Source organism: Fundulus heteroclitus, chromosome 19 (assembly GCF_011125445.2).
Source record: "Fundulus heteroclitus isolate FHET01 chromosome 19, MU-UCD_Fhet_4.1, whole genome shotgun sequence".
NCBI lineage: Eukaryota > Metazoa > Chordata > Actinopteri > Cyprinodontiformes > Fundulidae > Fundulus > Fundulus heteroclitus.
In genome coordinates, this window is record NC_046379.1 from 19,590,064 (window position 1) to 19,607,376 (window position 17,313).

Genomic DNA, 17,313 nt, shown 5'->3' on the forward strand with positions numbered 1-17,313 from the left:
TACTTTGAGGCATAGATAGATTAAACCAAATTATGGCCTGGAAAGGTAATTTACTATGTGAATTTTAATATTTGAATTACACAGTGTTTTACACACTTATAGGTAATATAGGCAAAGAGACTGAAACTCATCTTTCTCTTTCTGCTTGCCAGTCTGTGAATGACATGATACAATCCTCTTGTACTCATTCTGCTGCCTCTGTCTTTGCATCATGTAGTTAAAATTGCATTTTCCATTTTGACAACTTCATAAATTTACACTTGCAGGTTGCACAAGAAGATTTTTCCCCAGAGGGAAAAAGAGGATTTCAGCACTCCGACACACATTAAATGTCTCTACTTCTCAAAAAGAAAAGTTACTTTAAGATAACTGCAACAGGAAACTGATGTGTTGTTCATCTAAAGGCTTAAGAACAGTGCAAAAACAAACTGAAAGCTTTATTATTAATCTCCTGATAGATGGCCTCTCTGTTTTTGATGCGCTGAAAACTTTTTAAATTAGAATACTGAAGAAACATTTTTAGTTACTCGTTTTAGACTATGAAACTGATATATTCTTTAGAGCTTACACATAAAGTGAAATATGTCAAGCCTTTATTCTTGGTAATTTTGGCTTATGGATAATAAAAACCATCCATCTATCATCTATACCCGCTTGTCTGTGCTGGGTCGCATTGAACCTGGGATCTATCTTCAGCCATTGCTGGGCGAGAAGCAGGGTAAACCCTGGACAGGTCGACAGTCCATCACAGACCCAGATTCAGTGTCTCAGAAAATTTGAATATTGTAAAAAATAAATAAAAAAATAAAAAATGCTAAATACTCCAAAGTCATTGTCTCACACATCTTAATTGTCTAATTGACTCAAAACACCAACAAAGGTTTGCTGAGCCTCTAAATATTCTGTGAACTTGGTCAAGACTTGACAGATGTCCAGAAGACAGCAGTGTTGTAGTCAAGTCACTATGCCTCAAGTCCGAGTCCAGGTTCGAGTCTCCAGAGTTCAAGTCCGAGTCAAGTCCAAGTCATTAAAAAAAATCTGAGTCGAGTCCGAGTCGAGTCCGAGTCGAGTCACTATTGATCAAGTCGAGTCCAAGTTCCGCACTAAAGTAAGCATAGCCTACATGTTTTTAAACTAAAAAAAAATCCACACTCCACCACATTGCACTAATAATTTAGATATTAAAATCATACACCAAATAATATTCTAATGACATATTAAAATTATAGCCTAATGATATAAAAAAAGTCAAGTCTTTTTCTGTATTTTCGAGTCAGAATGATCTGAATGTAGGAGTCCGAGTCCAAGTTCGAGTCATCAGTGCTCAAGTCCTAGTCAAGTCACGAGTCTCTAAATTTAGCTAATGACTCCAACTCGAGTTCGAGTCTCGGACTCGAGTACTACAACACTGGAAGACAGTCATTGACACCCTCCACAAAAAACACCAAAGCTCATTTCTGAAGCAGCTGGTTGTTCACAGAGTGCTTTGTCCGAGCATATTCACAGAAGGTTGAATCGAAGGAAAAAGTGTGGCAGAAAAAGGAAACAGGGAGAACAGCAGCCTTCAGTTGATTGCTCCCCCAAAATCCATTCAAGATTTTTTGGGAGCTTCACAAGAAGTGGATTGAGGCTGGAGTCAGCACATAAGGGGCCACTAGGCACAACAAACTCCTATACATGGGCTGTCATGTAATATTACATTTTTCTGAGAAAGTGATTTGTGGGTTTTCATTATCTATAAGCTATAATCATCAAAATTCTAAGAAATAAATGTTTGAAGTTGTTCACTCTATGTGTAATGAATCTTCAGTCATGTCGAATAAATTAGAATTTGGGTCAAAGTACCTTTTGAAAATGACATCCTTTAAGCAATTATTAAACCTACTTTTCATTAAGCCCACATGTCTGTATTAAATGTTATTTTTTATCGGTGTGATGTAGTATTCTAATCTTAAATTTTCATTGTATGGAAGCAAAATCATCATCGTTGTTAACAGAAATGAGGGCTTTAAACATCAGTTTGTGAGTAATTATACCATATAATGTGTTTACCTTAGTTAATTGGGTTACAAAAACAAATGCCTTTTTAATAATATTCCTAATATTCTAATTTATTGGATTTGATTGTTTATGAGTTTAAAAACTATTGAGTTTTTTCACCATATTCAACTTTTTTGAGACGTACCTTTGTGTGCACAAAAAGTCAGGAAATGTAGTTATCAAGCCATATGGCATTAAGATTTCTGTATTCGAAGGAAATTAAACATGAGTGTAGCCAAGTGGTTGAACAGGGCGAGACAGCTCTAAACTGCAGCTCGTTGGACCGGTTTCACATGAACGTTACATAGATGTGGGCTCTTCAGTATTGTCTTACAGTTCAGGAGATTGAAGGTTCTCGCAAATAGAACACTGTCACCTCTGGTGCAACGTCATTCCCAGCTCCGAGCCCTGACTCAAAGGACAAATCTCCTGCATAATTTATGACCAGTCATCTAAATCTTACTGGAAGTCAGCCGTTTTGGATTTTAGTCCTTTTCCAATCCTTCACCACCAGACAGGAGCTAGAAGTAACTTTCTTCTGGTTCATAACAGATCTTAAGTGAATGCAGCGGAATATTGTTTCTGAGGCTCAAAAACAGTGCCAACTACAAGCCACAAATATATACAGTGAGAATGGGGTTGAAAACCTTGAATTGGCGGTTCCTAAGGCCCTCGGTCACACCACAGCCCTGAGCCAGAGTGCTGTTTAATGCTGATTACAGCTCTAAAACCAATTGATCTTCCAGCAAACAACTTTTCTAAACATGACATTATGGTTGTGCATAAAGAGGGGAAATTCCTTTTCAGCACAAATATTAGTTTGAAAGCTGAAAAGCAGATTTTTTTTTTGTGTTTGCTTAGATGGGATTGTTTTTTTAGAGCTTCATAGTGTTGCAGTTAGTAGTACTGTTGCCATTTAGCAGGAAGATCCTGGATTTGAACCCAGGCCTGGAGTGTTTCTGCATGGAGTTTGCATGTTTTCCCTACCCATGCATGGGTTCTCTCCAGGAGAGAACTTCCTTCCTTCTATGGTCCACAATGGTAGTTTAGTTGGTCTCTCTAAATTGCCCTTAGGTGACCTGTGATGGACAGGTGACCTGTCGAGGTGTAACCCGGCCTCTCGCCCAATGACCGCTGGAAATGGGCACCAGTCCACCCCGCAGACCCCGTGGCATGGGCGGGCATAGGGGGGCCGTGCCCACCCGCTGAGCCAGCTGTGCCCACCCTGGACTGGAAGCTGTTTGTTTGTTTTTTACCTCGTAGTGGCCATCGCTCTATTAGTATTATCTTTGATATGGCAATCATACAATTCAACTAATCAAATCAACGACTGAAGGCAACATGCAGGCCAATTACAGCTGGAGAGGGGCGGGTCTCTGGGTCAGACATTCAGCCTTCAGAGTCGCCGAGGTTTAGCTGTGGTCACCGTCGGTGTTGGTAGTGTGGGATGGATATTCAGTCTGATTACCAAACAATTACAAGAAGTGACAACGAAGCAAGCGAGAGCGAGCTGGAAGCAGCGCTATTAGTTTCTGTTTAGAACGTCAGCATTGAAGTCAACACTGGAGTAAACATTTAGCTAGGAGGGTTAGCTAGACAGCTAGGAGGGTTAGCTAGACAGCTAGGAGCACAAGGAGCAGAACTCGAGTAAAACTGCCAACCTGAAGAAACTTGGGTTACTTCAGGCAGAAGGGAACTCTGCTTTGTTCTGATCCTTGTTATCCTAGCTGCTGTAATTACAGAACCTCTTCTAGTCTGAATTTTGACTTCAGTGTTCAGCCTGACATTAGCGCTCATGTTTATCAGCGTGTAGCTTATGCTTGACTTTTGAGTCAAGACACAGCACTACAGGTTGTCTATTAATTTCCAGTCCAAACCAGCATAAAACCTGCCCAACTTAAAAGAATAAATAAGCCCAAATCTCAAACTCTCTCATGTTATAAGCACAGAACTATTAAACACATCAGAACATGCCATTAGCACACAAATGTGCTGAAGCAAAGAAAAAAACTTTACGCATACAGGCACCGCACAAAATGTACAATCAGACAACCAAATAACACACAAGATCACTTTAACAATCATGATATATCAACCGGGAAAAAAATACTTATCAATAGCTTCGCAACATGAGTTGTAAATCTACCTTAATATAAAATTAATTTCTCTCACAGAGCTCAAACATTTCTCTTTCACAGCCATGAAATATTTTTAAGTTGATCAGTAGAACTCAACACCTCTTAGGGCGTTTACATTGACCAAACACTTGATTAATCATTATTCTTTTCTTGTTTTATTATAACTATTAATCAATATTATTCATTATAACTATTATTCATTGATGATGTCAGATTCGACAGATTCGACTCATTTCAAAAATAAATTGACCAGTAAAATGCGTTCAAGGAGAAGGCATTTTATTAAAATGGTTTTAGTTTTCTTCCAGACATTGACACCTATTTTGATATATTTTGTTGGTAATTCTTTCTAAAAGCCCAACAAATGTGAAAAGCTTCCCAAATTTTAACAACCTGCCCATATGCTATTTTTGTTCCAGGTCAATGTTTTCAAAAGAAGCCTAATTGGTTGGAAACCTACCTAATTTGGCAACACTGACTACACTATTGCTTTTTGTTTGTTAGTTTTTTTTAGATTTTGAGATTTTATTGAGAATTTCTTTCTCAGCACTGTAGGAGTGGTCTGTAACAAACAGCCGTTTGTTACATCTAGGAATGAACATTTAACTTTGTATTTAAGCACTGTATTTAGCACTTTTGATAGCATACAGCACTTTAAGGATGCATATTTGCACATTTAAGAAATAATTGCACACAGTTACTTGTATAAATGTTTATTGAAGGCATTTCCTTTTTCCTGGTTTTAGATCCAGTGGCACTGCAGCACTTTAAAGTAGAGTGGTTGGGCCCTGGAGAAGAAGGGTGACAAAATTAGAATGGCAACATGTGTGCAATATCTATTTTATCCATAGTGTTGTATGTGGAAGTGAAATGTTTGGTCTTAACTCACCTTGTCCTTGTGTCCAGGTCCGTCCCCTAAAAGAGGCCGGGGCTGAAACGACTGCCTTAAGAAGGTTCCGGACTGGACCAAGGCAGGGAAATGTATAGGGGAGCCAAGTTTAGCTTTTTATATGGTTATGAGGTTTCTATTTATCTTTGGTGTTTGGTTTAGGATTTTATGTAGATAGCTTGGGGTTTTACATGGTTTATGGTTGTTGTTATGGTTTATAGAGGGTTTTAGATAGTTTTAGGATGTCATCTTTAAATGTACACCCCTGGGAGAGTTTTATGGTTTAACCAGTTAGTCAGACAGTATTTAAAGGCGCCTGTTTCATCATTTACTGTGCTGCTGCTGGAGAAGACACATCGCTCTCACAACCTCCTTTGCACTTTGTAAATAGGTATTAGAAAAACAAGTAATTAAAAATTGTGGACCACGACATCTCTGCCTCTGCATCCATCCTTCCACACCCCACGTACTCCAACCTCTTAAGGCCAGCCACGTGACATGGTCACAGAGCCACTGTTCAGCCTGAAGCATATCAAATGCTTTTTTTACAAAGTGTGCCCCCTTGAAAAAATGGAATGCTCCCCCTGTAATTTGTTTCTGAAGCAGGGTGTGACACCCTTTACAGATAAGTTTTAAACAATGAAAGTATGTCCTGTTCTTTCATTTCTCATGAGGATGATTAGTTAATATTAGACAAAGACAGGGAGCATACTCAAAGCGCTGTCCCATGTCTAGTCTAGTTACTGATATAGAAGATCTATGAGTTTGAAGGACATCTACATATACAGAGCAGCCAGTCCGGCTTCATTGTACAAATGCTATTATTATTTTCCAGCTGTGGAAAGATGGTCTTTTAATCTGTATTACAGGGAGAAACAAATTAGAGAATCGTCCAAAAGTAAACCAGATCACCCTGTGAAAACTGCATTTTGTATATAAGTATACGCATGTCTACGCTCAGCATATGGCCTATTTGTGTTAAACGCACTACAAGCCCTTCAGAATGCTAATTATCATGTTCTCTTTCGTTTTGATTAAAATACAGTCGCACACCCCCACCAATGTCCTGGCAACGACACTCCACAGAAACAGTGTGGAAACTGGGCTCCATGGAAACAGTGCTTTACACTTAGGGATGCTGGGAGTTGGTGTTTAAAAACAGAAAATATGATGTCCTGTGTTAAATGCATTGAATGTGTATTTAAGCAATGCATCATCTATATTGGTGATTTTTATAGAATAATTACATGAATTGCTGTCAAATGATTAAAAATGGCAATTTAAAATCACACTGATACACTTTAATCTGTGGTACCTTAGACAAAGAAAAACACTGCAAATATTCCTACGACCACTGCACAATACACTGTAAAATGTATAGTCACAGAAATATTAACAAACAAGAAAGCAATAAATAACTTTATTTACATAGACTCTAAAGGTGCGTTCATGCTGAACACGAATGAGACAAACTGAGGGAGGGATTTCGATTTTATCCAAAAGTAAAGGCACAAATTAACGTGCAGTAGGCGCACGACTAGGGTGAAGCAAAACTGTGAATAGAGCAAAGCGACTTAACTTTCATGTTAATTTGCGTCACATTAAGGCTGCTCCTCGTCCACTTATTTAAGCACAAAAATAATTTTATGTGTTACACATTTAGACATTGCAATTAGGCTATATTTCTATTTAGCAATGATGGATTTACTGTCCAAAGATCCCTGAAGTTTGTGTTACAGAGGGAGACCCGTCCCCAGGCCCCGACACAGTCATGTCTGGGCCTGGGGACGGGTCTCCCCACTAAGTCTTAGGGAGGGGAGGCACTACACCACTATATGCTAAACGAAGTCAGAGAAACCTTTGCTCACTTTATTACTTTTTCTGACATCTTATTAAAATACCTTAAACCATATGACAGGAACATTTTAGCTGTTGTAGTGGGGATGTTAGCTTTTTAAAACAGTACACCTCTAAATCAATAGCCAGTCTATTCCTAATCCCATCCCACACATGAGATGTAATCCAACTTCCTTGGAGTGTAGTGTGGCATCAGCCTTTATATTGGCTCTCTCTATTTCATTGAGCATCCATTGAACCTTAACTACAGTATAATTGCACTACACGTAACAGCTAAAAAAATGATCTCATTCCGTCTCTGTTCCCTTCACACATATACTGCCAAGGTGCTACATTGAACAAAGTCCATACTAAAAACACGTAAAATACGTTGAGTATTTTAGGTACTGTAGCAACCTATGGTCTCTGCAACCACATGGGCCAGCTAAAAGGACAAAATTAAGAGTACTTGGAGGCCGGAAGAGGATTACGTCTGTGTTGAAGCCAGTTACTGACTACCATCCAGCTACCATCCGACGATAAGCTGAGAAAGGAGAAGATGACTGCCCTTGCGTGTAACCCAGTAACCCACTGCATCAGCAACAGCCCAGCTACTGCAGCATGATAGGGCTCAGGGTTGTGGTTCTTGTTGCGTTTTTGTTACCTAACATTTTCCAGCTGTCATTTTAAGGGAACGAATAATTACATCATACAATATCTAAATACCTTTAACAATATTCAGGGGGGGAAAAGATTTCCAGTTGCACACAAACGATGAGCAAGAAAGAAAAATGAGAAGGAAATAAAGAGAGAAGATGGAGACAAGAGAGCCGCCAGAAGGGGGAGGGAGACGGGCAGAGCAGCACTGAGCGTGGTTCAGTTGAGTGAGATGAAGAAGCACCGAGAGAGTGGCCGCAAGCAGAGACGGAGCATCAGAGGGAAGGAGAGAGGAGGAGAGAGAGAGGAGCGGAGCTGATGGAGCTCCTGAGCAAAACAAATGTGTTCGGAGCTGCTGAATATAGGTCACACATCTCCGGTGAATGCTTCCCTCCCTCTGCTGAACCAGATTCTCGCAGTGGCAACACACTTTACACCAAATATTATCATATACAACATGCATCAAAACAGGCATCTCCTTAATGGCCCTTTCTTTTTTGTTTTTCACTAAAATTCTAAAAAGAAATCAAAACAACAAGGAGCATGCTTGGATATCCGCAAACATATCATTTTCTGCTTTTTGACAAATATGCATGCGTTTTGCCAGATAATGCATGGTAAACATTCGAGTCTGCAATCGACGTGACATGGTTCTGTTTAACCATATCAAGAACATGACAGAGGAGGGGGGGGGGGGGGGGTTATCTCCAGTGTAAACAGGCTGACATGAAGACCAATGCTGTCTGCTGAACAGTTGTGCGTGTTGGTTTCTGAAACTAGTCGGGATGCCTAATGCGCCCCTGAGACCAAATATTATCTATGTTAGTCAAACAGAGGGTCTCTCTCTTGAAAGCCCATCTGTTTACTGTGCGCTACACACCTGCCTTCTGCACATGAGCCCAGGAACAGCTCCAGGCTAATAAAGGCGTCTTCGATGGAAAGGTTTAGTTAAACGCTAACACATCCATTTGCATCATTACAATCAGTCACAAACTCCTGGTTGCGCTTAGTGCAAGTGAGGGTGATCTTTTGGTCAATTTAGAGAATAATTATAAACATGTAGATCATTTCTAAAATTATTTAAAATTCCTAAAAGATGGAAGTGTAAATGTTGACAGGATGGGTGGCCAGGTGGGGGCCACTGAGGGTTTTGAGGGGAATGCCTAAACCAAAAGCCACATTCTCAGCTGCTCCTTGCTAGTACGGCCTTAGGGCACCGAAACGGCTTTAATTCTTGTGGCATAAATTCAACTGGGTGTCGGCAACATTAATCAGATATTTTGGTCCACATTGACGTGATAGCATGATGCAGGTGCTGCAGATCTGTCTCCCATTTCAACAAACCCCAAAGTTGCCTAATTGGTTAGAGATCTGGTGAATGCGGAGGCCATTTGAGTACAGTGAAATAATTATGATGCTCAAGAAACCAGTTTGAGATGATTTAAGCCTTACGACACTTTGCATTTCTTGCTGGAAGTAGCCATCAGAAAATATGTATACTGGTCCGAAACAATGATCTTGTGCATTTAAACAATGTTGAGTTGTTGTTGTTTTTTTTTTTTGTTTTTTTTTAAAAAGAAGAAGAAAGCTCAGATTTTCCCAGTCTGTCATTGTCCAATCCTTATCATCCACGTTTCCTGTTCTTAGCTGACAGGAGGGGTAGCTGGTTCAGTTTTCTGCTGCTGCCTCGAGATTCAACATGTTCTCCATCCAGAGATATCATTTTGCATGCTTTGCTTGTCACAATTACAGTAGCTACTGTTGCATATTATCACTCTAACCAATGTGCCCAAAACTCCTCTGACTGCTGACATTAATAGTCCATTTTCATCCACACAGCTTCTGCTCACTGACCATTCTCTGTAAACCTGAGAGGTGATACTGTGGGAAAAATCCCAGTAGCTCAGCGGTTTTAATACAATAAGCAGGCCATGTTTAATAGGATTCAAACTCCCTTCCTTCACCTTTCTGGTGCTCAGTTTGATCTTATTATATTTTTTAACAAATCTAAATTTTTATTTGAGTTTTTATGTTTGTTTTAAAATGCCACTAAGTCAGAAACATAACCAGTGGAAATGTTTTGACATACAGGCAATTGCCCAGGGCGGCATCAGAAAAGTGGGTAGCACCAGATAAAAACAAAATCTTTGTGGTGAACTTTAACAGGTTTTCTTTTGCTTTCATGTGCAGTCTATGGGGAGTTGGCACCTCCTGCTTGGTGGTAAAAATTTGGAGACTAAGCTACACGATTTGTGTGGAATTCCACTGCATCTTATTCTGAGTCTCCGGTGACTCCCTGAATGTTCATTAGTTGGAGGGAACGTGAAGGAGAGGTTCCATTCATAGAAGAACTTAACTGTCCCAAAAAGGTCGAAGAAATACTTTGGAAATAATAATAAAACCCTAAATCTTTTCTGAACCAACAAGATCAGATGATGCCTAGTAAGTTGCTACTTTTATATTACATTTATTACTTTTATAACTATCTTTAATGGCTTACCTTCAAGTGTAACATTGCTCTCATTTTTAGTTTACAGTGCACATTGTTTCAAATCTGCCATAGTCCACTCCAAACCAAAAGCAGTCTAAAAATATGCTGATTATAATGTAGTTTAATGCCACCTGACATTTCATGCTTGACTGGCGGGCCAGCCATCACATTTTCTGCCTGGGTTGAGAGAACAGCAGGGGGTAGGGTTCAGCTGTTTCCCCTTCTCGGGTTTTAGGAAACAGAGCCACAAATGGAGCAATGCAACAATATTAGATGATGGAGCAAAGGGTGGAAATAAGAGGAGGAATCAAACTAAGTGGAGACTGGACAGACAACTTTGCTCAGTGCTCAGTCCTGCTGTATGAAATCAGGCTCGTGGGTATCAAACGTGCAGCGTATGCAGGGCTCCGTCATAATTCAATAAGTCACTCCATTTTCATGTCTCACAGAAGCTTTCAGCAGGTGGTGTTGGGGCTGCAGAGCTGACTGTATGGTGGTCTGCCAGTCAAGGCTGGGATCAATATATTACAGACAGACTGATGGGAAATAAAGCAACAGAGATGGTTGTTGCATGTAACTCGGGTTGTATGACGAGACAAAGGCCTGTGATGGTCAGTCATATTTAATCGCAAAGAATTATGGTTGAATTTCCCTGCATGGAGAGCGCTGACGTCTCTAATGACAGACAGCAGTGCACAATCTAGAAGTAAAAAAAAAAAAGAGAGTTTTCAAAATAAACCAGCATTTAGATCAGGTTGTGTGATCGTGGCGCCATCCAAGTCTCCAGGAAATAGTAAGATTTTACAAAAATCAAACATTTCCTTCAAAGGACCAATTTTTTTTTAGGAAAAATTTCATAAAAAACACAGATGGTTTCCAACATGTGACAAAAAAATATTAGGTACAATTGTAGTTTAATTCTATAGAGGCCTTTTTTTTTTTTTTTTTTTTTTTTTGCAAAAAAATGTGCACGGAAATACGGAAAACCTGGTAAAACTATCTTTTTGAAATCACATTTAAGTTTATTAGCATATTGTTCAGCTCTTTATCATTTTTGGACAAACCTCTTTAGAATCAATGTGGACCGTCTACAGAGCCACAGGTTGCAGAACCCCAGTTTTGGCAGATAACCATCACTTGGTTTGGTGTTCTGCCACACTATTTCCATTTTTAGGATGATTGAACGGTGCTCTGTAAAATGTTCAGAGCTTAAAAACATAAATCTGAACCGTCCTTAAAACTTCACCACTAATATTTTACATGGGGAGCTGTTCCTGGTGTCCTCGTGATGCTGTGAGGTCCCAAATGCTCTCTAACAAACCTCTAACCTCTAAGATTCAAATACACAAAGGTGGACTCAGTTTAACAAAATCGGTGCCATCTGCAGGCAATTGACTGCACTTGATTTTATATAGGGGCACTGGAGTAAAGGGGACTGAATAGAGACCACATCGCGCTTTTCAAAATGTGATTTGGGGTTTAAAAATAATCAATTTTACCTCGTTTGATAATTTACACTACATTGTGTTGGCCCATATAGAACACGCAGGGGCTTGTGGTTGTAGCAGTGACATATATGGAAGACATCTACACAACCTGCCGCACACACTTAGAGATTGAATGACATCACTGCCAATGATTTAAACCCATATCAGATTAACTTAAAATGGGGGGGGGGGGGTTGCTAAGTAGCTTGGAGAGGATAGATACTGGCACTAAATATTTCTCATGAATGGCTGATATAAAATGGGACACCAGCAACACAAATGCTGAATGAAGGATGCCGTGCTTCACCTAACTGATTAATAAACCAGATTTAGTAATTTAATGCATATTTTAACGTACTTTTCATGAGCCTATTGGCCTATTGTTCAGCGAGTCTTTGATACCACATTCCATGTAGAGACTACGGATCCATCCCCCTCCTCGTCTGTTCCTCTGAACCAGCCCATACCCACCCATGGATGCCACTACCGTCCCATTGACGGCCCAGTCATCAACGACTGAAAGCTTCTCTCCGGTGCCACATATTCTCAGATGGCTGTTGCTAAACACTATCGCTGTCTGTTCTTATTCCTAATCACAGACTGGACGTAATCCGAAAGCCTTATGGATACAAATGCCAGAGCCATCCCTCCGCTGGCCAATTTCAATCGCTCTGACTCCACCGAGCCGACAGCCAGGCCCCGATGCTCTGCAGTGATAATAAAACGAATGAGGCTTTATTAAGGACACATGTGCAGATCTGCCGTGGGATCAGCTCTGTCTCGTGTGCTTTCGCGAGGGAGATGGAGCCGAGCCGGTTCCGACCCAACACCCGCCACGAACATGAGGCGACTCGGAATGAAAGCAAATGAAAGAAATAAAAACGCGTAACGCATCTCGCAGCAGCCCGTAAACCAGCTTCGATGCAAATGTGCGCTACCTGCGCGCGTAGGTGCGCGTTGGTGTCGATCTTTGATGGAATGACACAGATTGTGAGCGGCTCACCTCTGTGAAAAACGACTCCATCCCGTCTACTCCTCCCAGACGACGCGCGCCCGGCCCGGCTGAGCGCACACACCGGGTCCGCTCTCGGGTGCGCAAACCTCACCGATGGAAAGGCGCACGTGTGTGTGTGTCGAGATAGGGGGGGGAGGTGGCGATGGCTCCGTGCGTCTGTTTCCCATTCACCGATTGCCTATTTCAGCCAGAATGTGTCTCGGTTCGGCATAGATAAGCACTGCCAGGGCGCTATGCGCCAAGAGGGACACATGAGACAGGTCTACGGAGGCTGTGATGAAAATAAAGAAGAGGAACAAAAAAAATGTCCACGCCGGGAATCCGTCTGAGGAGCGCAAATTGAAGCGAGCACCGTTTTCCAGGTCTGCTTCGTTTAAATGACCGAGTATGCGTGTTTTTGCGTGTTTCGGCGTGTGGGTATGTGTATGCGTGTGTGAGGGATGCTTGTGTGGATGTTGGAGAGGACCAGTCCAAGGATGAGCTTGGATTTAAGCACCGCACACACCGGTGGGGCGGTGCAGACTCAGCCTCCGCCAACACGGAGACGACCACGGCTGATGCGTGAACTACAACGACGTTTCTACTCTTCATAATGCCGGCCGGGCTCATGATGGGAGAGACCCGCTCAGTCTAAGACGCTTGGTTTGAGTCAGAATCAGAACCAGAAAAGCAGCTGGTCCTGTGATCCTCTTGACATTGTGCAAGGAAAAGGAAAAGAGCTGAAGAGCATCTGTTCCAAACGTCTCTAGTAGACTTACTGGTGTTATTTTTACTGTATTTATCTAAGTAACCCAGAAGTTGTTTTAAAGAACTCATTAGTCAGCATCGATCTAGCAATTAAACCTAGTGACAAAAACCGTGTCACCCAGAAGGGCTGCTTTGATCCGGATCATTGTTGGTGTGTCCATATCAAATTATAAAATGCTAAAATGTCTACAGCTGGCAGACAGTTGAAAACCAAGATATTTATATGCGCTGTAAAAAGTCAGAACCTCTTTATTTGCTGTCAAACATTCCATCAAACTCCTGTTTTATGTGCTTCATTTCTATTTGCTAGATGTTAGAAGAACAAGAGGGAACATTTTATACAGACTTTCAGTAGTTTTCCTCAAATTCCCTTATTATTTGGGAGATTTTACGTTATACAAAATTATAACTTATATAGCGCTTTCTCAGTCATACTGACCACTCAGAGAACTGTACATAAGAGTCACATTCACCCAATGGCACACACATTCATACGCTGATATGTAGCTCAGTAGGCAAGTTGGGGGTTAAGTTGCCCAGGGGCACATCAACATGTGACAAGAAGAGGCCAGAATTTAACCCACAACCCTCCAATTGCAAGACAACTCCTCAACCCATCAAGCCACAGATGCTAGTTTAAGTATTAGTCACTGGTTAATCAAGTGATACTATGGAACGGTATTGGTCAATGTCAATTGTAAACGCCCCAAATGTGGTTAAGAGTTCAACTGATCACTTTAAAACATTTCATGGCAGTGTGAAAGAGAAACATTAGTTTAACCTATACTCTATGAAACAGAGAAAGAGAGAAGGAAATGTTCATTTTAGTTAGATTTATAATTTATATTGGTAGGCTATTGATAACTTCTTGCAATTGCTGTGACAACAGGATTGGGAAAGTGCTCTTTGTGTGAAGCTTATTTGGCTGCCTAACTGCACGTTTTGCAGGGATCCTGCAGGTGCAACAGTTTTTCTTTGCTTTAGTGCAGTAGTGCGCTAATGTCTCGTTAAATGGTCTTATGGTGCATCCACAATATTTTGACCTCTACATAGCAAATCGTGCATACCTTTCGGCTCTTATCCAGTTCATGGTTCAAATACTTTCGTGTTTTTTAAATCCTAACATATTTCCAGATATCTACTTTTTAAGTTTGTTGGTGGTGGTTTCAATGCTTCTGCCATCTTGTTTTGTTACGCTACTCGTGTTGTAACGGGATCTCGCGTCACACGAGAAGTCACATGGGATTTTGGTGACATAAGACATATTTAAAGGATTAAATTATGGGTTTCATTAATCTATATTGGGGCATTCAAATGAAAATTGATTTAAATCAACCAATCAATCAATTTTTTAAACCCAGCCCTAGTATGTACGTGCCTTCTAATTTGAAGCAAATCTTCAAAGGAAACTTGGACTCTGCACACTTTCAAGGAATTTTATGAAAACAAGTTAGTATATTTTATTGCTCTTCTAAACAAAACAATGACAATTGCTGCTAATTAGGGGATTACGTACCCTGTAGAACCACAGAGCCGTCTGGAAACTTGCACATTTATGTAAAATGTCTGAAAACAAAGTAATTTATTCCTTTGACATAATAATTGACATAATTTAGTTTATTTAGATCCTAGGATTTAAAAAAAATTAAAGATCCAATTTTTATGATCGCTTTCATCTCTGTGTTTCATTATAAATTCAAAAATTTTGAGAAGCCGTGCTTCTATCGGAAAATTTGAGATGCAGTAATGATGACACACATCACTGCTGTCCATGATTACTCGTCAAAAAGTCACCAGTCCAACAGACGCCTCCTCCAACACTCACAAGCTCACTGGAGCGGACACATGTTGAAATGAACAGACATGAGAAAGTCTGGAAAAAAAAATTTTTCTTGCTGCCACAAGAATGCATTGATTGAGTGAATCTCAGTGGAGATATCCTTCCCTGCTCACTAACACTGACATGAGCGCTCGTGTTCACGGTCATGAGCTTCAGTCTCATGCACATACTGTAGAATCAAATGTAGCTATAGTTTACTCTAAGCATTTAGCACATGTATCTCAATGAGGTCTGAGTGAGTATGTCAGTAGACATCATATGCTGCCTGTGCTAAAAGGCATCACTCATGACGCCACAGGCAATCGGTTTTACGACCGCAGGAGCCATAAATCTCTCCTCATTTATTACCCTCCTTCTCCTCCAGTTTCTTGCCTTCTGTGCGCCTCCTTGTCTTTCACCACAGGCACATCCATTAATGAATGCGCCTGTAGTGTCAAATGGCTTTGACACGGTTATTTAAAAGATGGAAGAAACCTCAGCGTGAAATGTCTGAAATGATCATCAACTACTTTTTTATTTAATTTTTCTAACTTGGAAAGCCAGACTACTTTATGCAAGTCCTCGAATATAAAAAGTGTTGCCCCGGGGCCATTTGTGGCACCTGGACTGACTTTGTGTGCCCCCCCCAGTGCAATTCTAGAATAATATGGTTTACCAGCACATGTGGTTGATGCAGATGGAGACTATTTATTTTTCATTAGGACAGAATCATTACAGACACAAAATGGACTCTGTACCACATTCGCATATTGCACGGTTTTAAATAATACTCACCTGGACACTGTGAATCACGCACTGTCTATTTCCCCTGCATTGTTTACACTGTTTACATTGTTTATCTTCAATTGTTTACATAAATCGCTGCTGCATCTTTATCCTGAAATTTACTGCAATTTACTGTGATTTTTCAAGCTGTGTGCAAACGAAATTTCGTAAAATCTTTTTCCAGTTGAAAATGTTAGGTACAGCACAAAGTATTTGTCTTTTAATAAGCACACTTTTCCCCATTCTTTTTAACTATACAGAAAGCGTTTTTTGACCCAGATCCTATTCTTATTGCTGAGAATATTCACTTTTTTTCTTCTTCAATTGAGCCCAAAAGTATCAGTAACTGGATGACCATCTTTTACTGGGACAAATGTGCAAAAATCCTTTTTGCAGGTTTTAGATCTACAATGATTTACGCATCTCGGTCCAACAGAAAATCTGACTAACGTGTTTAATGAAAATGTTGCATGCTCATATTTTGTGAAGGAGAGGCCCACATGATGAAAAGTTTGGACACCCCTGCTCTAAAGGATTTAACATTTTCAAGTCCTCCATCTTAGGTCTGGGCATGGACTAGATCCATTCTAACACATGCATATGTTTTTAAATCTAATCTATTAGATTGTAGCGCTGCTTGTTTGTTGAAGGTTGTTATTCTACCCCTCGTATCGTTTCGCAGGAAAGCCAAAAAGTTTTAAAATGTGGCTTAAACTGCTATGTAGATAGATATGGATATTGGGGAGGTGTGGCCCAGTGGGAGAGCATGGCACTTGTCCCCTGGAGAGGCTATAAGGTTCTGGGTTCAACTCCCACACACCATGCCACTCTGGGTCCCTGAGCAAGGCTCTTGGCCCAAGAATTCACACAGTGGCAGCACACTGCTCCCTAAAGGATGGGTTTGATGCAAAGAACCAGTTTCATTCGGATATATGTTAGAATGACAAATAAAGATAAATACATGGAATTATTTAAGTGGTCATATATCAAAACTGAAACCATTTTTCAACTAGGATTAGTATTTATTAGAGCAATGTGTCAGACAAAAATTTGGTCCATCACTCAAACTCTAAATGAAGGAAACGTAACTGGACAATCCTGCTACGGAAAGTGGGGGTCCATTAGCTGGAGCGTAAAGGGAAGCTGACTGGGACTTGCTATTAAAGGTCCATATCAATAAATTAAAATATTATTGAAAAGTTGCTTCATTTCAGTGTTCACCAACTAAACCACATCGTATGGATTAATCACAGACTGGTGTTTTCAGAACTTTATGTCAGTTTTCTGCCTGTTAATTATGAAAAACAAATTTATACAGAAAGGTGGTCTTGATGAAAAGTTGGTTTAATACAGTTGTTATTTTCTAAAGGGACTTTTACTCTGACAAATAAGCAAATTCCAAATTTAC

At 40.3% G+C, this 17,313-nt stretch overlaps 1 protein-coding gene across 3 annotated transcripts in view; it reads right to left on the reverse strand.

Moving 5' to 3' along the window:
- myo10l1 (myosin X, like 1) overlaps positions 1 to 13,026 on the reverse strand; it is a 66,053-nt gene extending 53,027 nt beyond the window's left edge. For 2 of the 3 annotated variants that reach the window (XM_012881028.3, XM_012881027.3), the window contains exon 1: positions 12,542 to 13,025. In XM_012881028.3, the coding sequence (XP_012736482.2) occupies positions 12,542 to 12,562 (21 nt within the window). In that variant the 5' untranslated portion in view covers positions 12,563 to 13,025. Of the gene's footprint in view, positions 1 to 12,541 lie in introns of all 3 variants that reach the window. The other variant, XM_021307809.2, reaches the window with a different exon arrangement.
- Between the last annotated feature and the right edge of the window lie 4,287 nt (positions 13,027 to 17,313).